Source organism: Marmota flaviventris, chromosome 8 (genome assembly GCF_047511675.1).
Source record: "Marmota flaviventris isolate mMarFla1 chromosome 8, mMarFla1.hap1, whole genome shotgun sequence".
Lineage (NCBI taxonomy): Eukaryota > Metazoa > Chordata > Mammalia > Rodentia > Sciuridae > Marmota > Marmota flaviventris.
In genome coordinates this window covers 107,472,170-107,482,227 of record NC_092505.1, presented here as the reverse complement: position 1 = coordinate 107,482,227, position 10,058 = coordinate 107,472,170, and the positions used below count along the sequence as shown (strand labels likewise).

The 10,058-nt window shown below is 46.0% G+C and overlaps 1 protein-coding gene across 1 annotated transcript in view; it reads left to right on the top strand.

The window, feature by feature from the left end:
- The first annotated feature begins 2,023 nt into the window (after positions 1–2,023).
- The window catches only part of Clrn1 (clarin 1), a 31,032-nt gene continuing 22,997 nt past the window's right edge, over positions 2,024–10,058 (top strand). The window contains exon 1 of the mRNA XM_027933554.2: positions 2,024–2,276. Coding sequence (XP_027789355.1) covers positions 2,024–2,276 — 253 coding nt within the window. The remainder of the gene's footprint in view (positions 2,277–10,058) is intronic.

Here is a 10,058-nt window from a genome sequence, read left to right as displayed (position 1 = left end):
GTGACCAAATGTGTTGATTTAACAAGCTTAGCTCTCCTCAGACATCTTCAGCTAAGGTTTCTGGGGTGGGTGGGGCACATAGACCCCAGGTAAGTACTTACTAGGGGCACTAGTGCCCTCTTCTTGTACTATGACGACCATTACTCTAAATCCAGTGGAGAATTTATTAGATAGTAAAAAATCTGTAATGAGTTGTTTATTTGATATCAAGTTTCACAAAATAGAAAGGCTTACTTACATTGTGAAGCCCCATTTTGAGTGCTTCCTGAGAATCCCTACACCTGTCCCTTCCCGGCCGGCTGTGGATTATGTTTCTCTCCTCTGCCCTGAAGGCACTCAGGTCTACAGTTAGCGTCAGCCTCCAGGAATCAATAAGATGGGGTAGCCCAGCTGACTTCACCTGTTCTCTGAGAGCACATCCCAAAGTTCCCTTCTGGGTGTGCTTAATGTAGACACTCATTTATGCCCGACAATGGTGACATAAATCTTCATTTATTAATTTCTTCTAAGCTGGCATGCTTAAAGGGGAATCAAGAGAATAGATACTAGAATTAATAAGTGCTCTGGGACAACCTCAAAAGTTCTGCCTGCAGACATCTGTGTTCTTCAGGAACCAGATGCATAACGGGCTACTCTGCCCTGGTTACGCCCAGCCAACTCAACTCCAAACAAAGAGCTTGCCATCTCTGCAAGATTGGGGGCTTTGCTTAGGACAACCCCAAAATCCAGAGTTTCAAGAACTGGATTTGAGCCCAAACTCCACTACCCTCTTCCACAAGCTGATCTCTCTGGCCTCAGTTGCCTTACCTATAAAATGGGGATATCGTCATCATCTCCTTCATTTTATGTGATCATTGTGAGAATTAATTCACATAATTTAGGTGAAACACTTAGCAAAGAGCCAGGCACACTGCGTTCGTACTAAAAGTGAACTTCCTACATTGGCGCTCAGTGTTGTGACATGGCGTTTGATAGCACACCTGTTTCTGTTGGTAGAGAGAGGACTTCCATGGGACATCAGAGTTAAGAAGCTGTCACTGCATCCCGAGCTTTAGTTCTTAGCCACAGGTCAGCCAAACCTGTTTTGCTACATGATCCTGTTTGTGACTTTGTCTCTTGGCTCACCTTCTCTGGGACCCCAGTTCTTGTGGTGGATTCCATCTGACCACAATCCCTTTCCATTAAAATGCCCTCACCTTGACAGAGTCTCATGGTCTTTGCACCTAGAACCACAGTCCCTTGCTATGATTCAGAAGCAGCCAAACGCTCTGAAGGAACGTGATAAAACAGACACGTCTGCCCGTACATCTCCACATATTCACATGCCAGGAGGAACAGGAATCAAATTCTCTACTGATACATGGCTTCTCAACCACGGATCTGGAAGAGATGGAGATGAGGGGGACACACTCTGGGGTACCCGTCTGGCAGCCAGGCAGGACCCAAGGCAGTGTGAGGCTTTCATTCCACTACAATTAAATCCTTAAAAAAAAAAAAATCAATGAACCACATTTACACATGCTCTCCGACCTCTGCCAAAGCACCTCCACCCCTCACCCGCCAAAACCAAAACTAAAACCGACAGAAAAACCCAGCAGCAAACAATCGTCTTGAGTTGCTGAGCATCTGTGGGGACTCCAGCCACCCAGACGACAGCAGGCTGAGGCACGAGGTGCCTCTCAGGTTACAGGTTCCATCTGTTACCCTAGACCTTCTTGCTAAGTGACACACGAGGAGACACCCGCAGGCAGCTGGAAGGAGTTTTATTTTATAGATTTTTTAGTCCGGAGATTTCAATTTAGAGAGAAGCAGTGGAAGGGGAGAGAAGGCAGGAATGAGTGACGAGGAAGCCTTTGTCCACTGACGTGCCACCTGGCAGGAGCCCCGTCCACGGTGGGGGTGCCCTGCAGCCAGCATCTGTCCCTTCATCGTCTATAATAGATGCAGCCAGAGGGGCAGGCCCTTCTCCGGGCGCACCAAGCTCTGCCTTTGAACTGCTCCTTCTGCAAGGCCGTCTCTCATCATGCCAAACCAACAGAAGAAAATCATTTTCTGCACGGCTGGTGTGTTAAGTTTCGTGTGTGCCCTCGGAGTTGTGACAGCCCTGGGAACACCATTGTGGATTAAAGCCACCATCCTCTGCAAAACCGGGGCTCTGCTTGTCAATGCCTCTGGGCAGGAGCTGGACAAGTTCACGGGTGAGATGCAGTATGGACTTTTCCACGGACAGGGCGTGAGGCAGTGTGGGTTAGGAGCAAGGCCCTTTCGCTTCTCATGTAAGTAAGCATGGCGCCTGAATCCTTTAGAACTTTAGGAGTGCTCTTCCAACTGTGGCGAGGAATGGTGTGGGAGTGTCATCCAGTCTACTCCAGGACTGTTTAAACCCGTGTGAATGGTTTGAAATACCCAGGACTCTGAACAATTTCTTCTTCCTAGTTTTGATTGTTTAATTTGTTTATTTTGTTAATTTTTTCATTCTGGCTATTTTTATTATGAGAACATGTAGTTAATTCATTGCTTTGTAATTAAGCTTTTTGAAAGTATAAGCAATTAAGATTCTTAAATATTACTTTTTGTGTAGGAAATTATGGGGTCTTTTAAAAAGGGGAACTTGGGGAAATAGGAAAGCCTTAAGAAATGATTTGAATAATTTTCATGCCTTTGATCTTTAAAAGGGCCAGTGTCTGGCTCCTTAACTAGTCCTACCTGCCCGGACCTCAGCCCATCCCTGCTGAGACCTTTGCTCCTGCTAGCTGTCTGCTCTCACCTTTAATCAATTTAAAATCACTTGGCTACAGAAATTCAAAGCGATCTGCTGGGATAACTGGGAGAGAAATAATGCCTATTTAGTATAGAAAATTTGCAACTGATTGACCTTCCAATTCATGTAGCAAATATGAGACAGATTTTCCTGTCGTGTTTTTCTGTGAAATGGAAGTGTTATCCACAGTATTTATAACCTGTTTATCTTAAGAAGAGAATTTAAAAAAAATTACCATGTGAATAGGCAACTCATTAAATGAAAATTAATAAGAAGTCATTTGTTATATCTCTCACAACACACATTCAAAAGTTATTATTATTTCAAAAGGGCTGGTTTGGAACAATCTCAGGAAGACAGTCAGTAAATTACTGCATAAATCACTCTTCAGGAAAGGAGGTTACCAATTGAGGCATTTAAAATGAATTATTATTTTGCCTGGGTTTCTTTTCTCCTGCAATATAGGTAGAAGGTGAAATTAATTGAATTTATTATTAACATATGCAGTGTCTAATTAAATTTCACTGCTGCCTATTTATTTTTCTGTAACATTCCTCATATTTTAGTCATGGGGCACCAACCTTCAACTCACACAGGCCACAAAGTGATATGAATTTTCATATCCAGAAAATCCCTAAGAATTCGTCTCTAGCTTTTCAAGACATCATCATGAACTAGGTTTGAGGAAGTGGACCCCGACTCTTTCTCAACTCTTTCTCCCAGTGGTTTTAGTTCACTAAGGTAATGGGGCTGCAGGCGTTGACCAGCTTTCCTTAGGGGGCGATTTGCAACTGTATTAAAAATGAAAAAGGAAAAAAGATGAGTGAGATGATTTAATCATGAGTCAGGGCTGCTAAAGTGTGATGCAGCTTCTCCAGATGACTTAGCCCACATCAGGGAACGCACAGGATAGGTTCTGGAACCCTTGCACTTACTGAGCTGAGACGGAGATAAACTTTACTCGACATGATTCAAAACAATAACGAGATGTTTTCTGGGCCCTTACTGCGCATTAGGTTCTTGGCAGACTGCGTCTCCTTGAATCCTTTCACATTCTTGGGGCTAGATGGGTGACTTTAGTGGCCAGCCCTCCTGTGCTGATCCGTTTGCGAAGCTGTTCTAACCAGGTGCCCCTCTGCTTGCTTTCGGAGGACTAAAAGCCCCCAATCTGTCACAGAATTGCCTTAGTGTCCAGGATACCCTGAACCTCCTCCCCTTTCCAGAGATGTGCATCTGCATTGTGGTGGTGACCCTCTCTGTGTACCATAAACTGTGCCGTCCTCTGCATAAACCATGTGTAAGACACTTGTCAAAATGTCCCTCATTTTAGTGAGGCCCAGAGAAGGATACTAAAGTAACGTTTTTCTGTGGAAGCACAGAAGTTATCTTGTTCACTGGAAGGAAAAATAACATTGGGGAAACTGTAGAATAAACTGATCCAGAGAACTTCAAAGATCACGATGCTCACTTAAATAAGCATCCCTCTTAAAACTTTCTGGTCAATGTACCTTTGGGGCATATTTCACCCTTGGAAGTTTATGCTCCCATTACAATTGGCTTTCTGGTTCTCATTGTTCCATTTGAAATGCCTGTCACTCACTACAGTGAGTGGCCCAGGCCTGTAATCCCAGGGACTCAGGAGGCTGAGGCAGGAGGATTGCAAGTTCAAGGCCAGCCTCAGCAATTTTGTGAAACGCTGTTTCAGAGTAAAAAATAAAATGGGTTGGGGATGTATCTCATTAATAAGAGTAATAAAGCAACCCTGGGTTCAATTCCTGGTTAAAAAAAAAAAAGAAAAGAAAAAGAAAAAGAATGAATAAAATACCGTCACTCTGTCCACAATGTTTCACCAGGCCATCTTCTAAGCAGGCGAGTGCCCTGCTTCTTACTAACAGGAGCATCCACCCTGCTGATATAAAGAATGAGAGCCTTACCCTGTCTCCTTCAGCATGGCTTTCTCCAGCAAGTCCAGGGCCTGTAGAGAGCTCAGGTCAATGACTCTTTCCCATTTCTTCTTGAACTGAACTGATGAAGAGGGCACAGCGCATTTCCCAGAACTCCCCCCTTTTCCCATTGTTCCTTTAGAAAGTTCTTCCGTAGAAGCTGCCTGGGGTAGGAGCAATGGAGAAGGCAGCTGATCTAAGTGGCAGGTCCTGTCCTTGCACTGTCATTGGTTAGTATGACTCTATCTGCTGCTGCTGTATGGCTGAACTTTGCTTTCCCAGACTACAGCTAGATCAGCAATGGCCCACAGAAATACAACCCGAGCTGTCAATTCCAGCCACGGGTGTAATGAGAACCGTTCTAGTGGCCGTGTGAGGGCACAGCAAGAAGTTGGAGCTCAAGTGAGCTCAGTGGTGTGTTTCCTCTAACCCAAGATATCCAGGATGCCACTGATTTAACATATAATCACTATTAAAAAAAGACTACCGGGATATTTTATTCTCTTTTGTTTTTCTTGTGCTGAATCTTTGAGTCTGGTGTGCATTTCTGGTGTGCGCACCCAATTCACACTAGCCACACTTCAGTTTTCATGGCCCTTGAATGAACAGTATAGATTTAGATGGCGATGCCCTCTGAATAAATCGGCCATTGACGATGTGCATGTTCTGAGTGCTCTTATGATCTTATTTTGGTTTGGTTTGGCTTGGCTCTGCTATACAGGTCTATGCGTGTGATTTTCATGTGTGATGTTTGTGTCGCTTTTAAACCCAGTATATGCCGTAAGGTGAGGATGTGGATTGGAGGAGACCAACAGGCTGGCGACATGGTCATATTTGTCCCTATTAGTGCTCCCTGCTGACCGCTCCATCTCTTTTAATTACAACAGGGCTCTGCCCTGCGAGCGGGCGCAGCTATGCTGGGAGAGCTTCTGCCTCATTTACTCTGGCGGATTCTCATCCACTGTGGGTCAGTGGTTCATTTTCTAGAGGTCACAGCATTCGTACCTAGGACACAATTCCATTCATTATAATGAAGGAATGTTTTCCTTCCAAGGCGGCATGACCAGCGGACTTAATTTTTCCTGATATGTCACCTGTAAAATTTTAATGATGATGTTTAAACTCCAAATGTAGCCAACAAGACAAAAAAAAAACTGCCAGTTTGGAGCTCAGAGTGTGTGGGTGGGTTTCTGTTTTGGTGATTTGAAACACTGTGGAACATCATCAAAATGCGATACCCAAGAATCATATGGTATCAATCATTCCTCGATATACGGATGGATCTGTTCATTGCCAAGACAGTTCAATGAGCTGGTGAAAACATATGGAATCTCTTGCTTTTGAAATGTGAAAATAAAATTTAACCAGTCATGTATCACAGCTTGCAAATTTAGTCATCCTTTGAAAAGCATTTTAATTTGGACTTTATGATTAAAATTTTGTGAGACTCTTAAGAGAGATTTGGAAAATCTTCCCAGTTTTGAAGAGCAGAGTTTCGTTACCAGAGGAAGAACAGGACTGAACTCTGGAGGGGATGTGGAAACCACTTTGGTACTGCTCATGTGGCTTCCCCAGTATATTTGGAACAGAATCCTGGGGACTCAGGGTCTCTGTGACCATGGTTGAGAGTTGGTACTTCACCTCTGTGGTCCCCTGTAAGCTTGCCTTTTGTGACCCAACCTGCCCCTGGTGACCCACTGGTCACCATTTGGACACTCTGCCTCTCTCCTATTGCCCTGCCTGAGGCGGAGGAGGAAGGCTTACTTGCCAGCCTGGCCCATGTGGGCCGCCAGCCTGTTAGCCCAGGGGCCCTGTTGTCCAGTCTCCTTCATCTAGGAAAACAGTCCAACAAGTTGAGTTTTCTTTTTATTGAAACAAAAGCAACCCAATGGAATACTGAGCAGTAATGTGGGAAAACAAAGACCTTGAACGTCTTCAGCCTGACTATCCTCTAGCCTTCCTAGACCTTGACATTTGCACGATTACTTCAGAACACCTGCAAGTATTTGAGAATGAGTATTCCCTGCAGGAGACCCTAGTCCCCAATAAGGCAGGGTGTGTATTATTCACCCTGGCACTCTGCAAACCGGGGCCTGAAATGGTGGGTACACAAAGAGTCCCTTCACAAATGTGGAGTTAGCCCTCGTGACCAGAGTGAAGCAAACTGGATGTGTGTGAGTCTCTCCATTTCTGGGCATTAGACAATCTCAGCAGCTCACTGATTTTTTTTTTTCTTGCATCTATAAAAAGGAGGTGAAACTAGGTGATTTCTTAACATCTCTTCCAGTTCAAATGCTCTATGATCTATAAAATGAGAGGCTGGCTGTTCTAGACAAGGTCCTCCCGGCTTTAAAACTGTGTGACCCTTCCTGTGTCTCTTGAAGTCTCCCTCCGTGGACGGATTTCAGCCCCATCATTAGGGTGGTGAGCTCACGGCCTTCACGCGCTCCTCAAACTCATACAATGGCTACTGGTAATCGGAGCCCAGACAAGTTTCCTTATCAGAGTGAGGCTGCTTTTCTTCCCTGTCACTGTCTTTTACTTTCTGGGTGGGACATCACAGATCAAAGAAGGTGCTAGTGGATGGTGGATTCTGGGTGGACAGGTCAGTGGGTTCCGGAGGGCAGGGGAAGCCACAGACACCCCAAGACTGAGGCAGCATTGCTGAGAAGGAAGGAGGAGGAGAAGCAGAGATGCTGGTCCCCCGTCTCCCACATTTTCCTCTGTCTGCTTTTCCTGGAGACTCCCCCTCACCCTCACTGGAAAGTCCCTCTTCCCCAGGTCTGAGTCCTTAAACTGATAATGGCAAGAAATTTAGAAATGATCAGTATGTTCTTTACCCCAAAAAAGGAACTACCCAGAACTGATCCTCCAACTGGGAAAACGCTTTTGAGGAAGGAGAAGCTGGTTCTCCCTGCCCAGCCCAGAGGAGGGACCTTTGTCTCCCTTTCCCTGTCAACGCCCCAGCATCCTTCCCCAGGGCACCAGCGTTGAGAATGGCCCTTTGGGTGTGCGCTCTGGAGGGTGCGCCTCACCCCAGCCCTTCCCGACCCCACGCCCCCCCCCCCAATACCTACTGGCACGCACAGCCGCACCCAGAGCCCGTGACAGCCTGCTGCCTTGTTCTTTTTCTTTAAAGAAGCGTCTTAAAATTTAAATTTATTTTTAACTGATACACAAAACCTTAAAAGTTGTGCACGTGTACAGGGTACCCTGTGATGTTTTGATACATGTGTACACTGTGTATGACCTAGGTCAGGATCCACGTAGCTATGTCCCCAAACATTGATCATTTCTTATGGTGAAAACGCCCAAGATTCTTCTTTCAGCTTTTAGGAACACGCAGGATGTCACTGTCATCTCTAGTCACCTGCTGTCAGCAGCACACGGGGGACTTCTCACTCCCCCTCTGGAGGCGGCTGAGCTCCCTCCATGACCTCTCCCCACCTGCCACTCTGTCGGCCGGCCAACCACCCTACCCCACCCTGGACCTCTGTGAAGGCAGCTTCCTGAAGTCCCACGGGGCACTGGTCCTCCTGGGTGGCATGTTTCACGTAGCATGAGGATGGCCTAAGTGGGACCTGAGCCTCCTGCGTGAACTTCACCTGGGGAGGATGACCCCAGGTTGTTCTCATGGTTTGTTGCTCTGCTTTCTCTTCTAATTTCTAAGGGTGACTCTCAGGCATCTCAGGAGAAAAGACAATGCGAGTTCAGCTGTCTCTTTCTTGGGGGCCTCTCTGGGGCCAGGCATTGTGCATATATTATCTCCCATCCATTCGTGGAGGTGTCAGGATATGATTTCTATTGCACAAAAATAGAAACTGGAAACACAGGCCACAACCGTTCCTAGGGTCACAGAGCCGCTGGGTAGCGGACCGGGATTCAAATTCAGGTGCATATGATAGATACACTGTGTGCCAGATTTTGCCTCCTTAGAATGTGCAGAGTGTACAAAGAGGGGAAGACAGTGTAAGTTAGCCACTGGCTTTGCCATATTTCTTTACTTGATTTCGAGGTGCCAGGGATTGAACCCATGGCCTCAGGTGTGCACACCATGGAACAATGTCCCAGGTCCTCACCTCTCTTTTAAAATTGCTGTCGGTGTTTCCCAAGAGCTCTTGTGTCCATGGGATGGTGTTTGGACCTAAGACTTGAATTCCTTCATGGCCTCTTTATGTTACACTTCACCGCCCGGCATCTGGACCCCAGTGCCTGACCTTCAGTAGGTAGAACAGTCAAGCCCCCGCCTTCCTTAGTAATTGGTTGAGCACGTCGCAGGCTTCCATCTCAACTTAAAGTATGCGATTATAATGCCCTGATGTGGATTATCTGGATTTAAGGCACCTCGTTTCACTGACTGAAGATTCCTACCACCCAAAGTCTTCATGACATATCATCAAAGTGCGTAACTGTGACTACAGCAATGATTTCCCCAGCGCAATGGACACAATGGCAGGCTTCTCAGAGGTGACGTGAACAGTTCCAAAGCTAAGCCAGGGATCAAGTGAAAAGCAGGTCTGAGCAACCCAATTCACTTCCAACACTGGGTCCTATTAAGAGCCAGTGGGATAGATATTTGATTGTACTGATAGAATCAACTAAAATTTCACTTTTAAAGTGAAATAAAAAATTCATTTTTATGTCTGAACCATATTAGGGGTTTTATAAAGTTTCAGGCATATTTTTTAAAACAAAATGCATATACATGGACCAATGACAGGCCTACCTCCCATGTAGCTACCCAGCAGCATGCCCAGACCCGGTTTGGTGTGAGACTTTTCGGTACAGGTATGAGAGACCTGGCCAGCTGCAGATCTTGTATCCAGCAGACTAATTTATGCAAAGATCATATTTTGCTCCTCTCAGCGTGAGCCCCTGTGGACTAGGAGCAGTTAAATGGGTTCTGTTATCAGTGACACATATGTGCCAAAGCAGCTGCCGTCCCGAGCCAGCATGGGTGATGAAGACTCACCAATGGAGGCTCCAAATAGGCTCAAATGAGGGGGATCCAATTCTGCCCAGAGCAAGTCAGGTGAGGTGCTGGGAACTCTGCGCTGCAAATGGCTCCATCACACCCCAGTTTCCCTCCCATTAAGTGCTGGGGTGCACTGACCACATAGCCATTGGAAGCCAGGCTTGAGAACAGGTGCATGACCAGGGTGACATTAGGAAGATGGATGCATCAAGCTGACGTCAGGGGACGTCTGTCACTGGACTTCTGTAATGACTGGCTACAGTGGGCTGAGGGGAAAGTCAGATCAAGAGCATTTCTGTAAAAAGAAAGAAATCTTCCCGCTTACTGTCTTTCAAGAAAATGAATAGCTGAGCACCACGGGGCCAGGTACTTTTTTTAA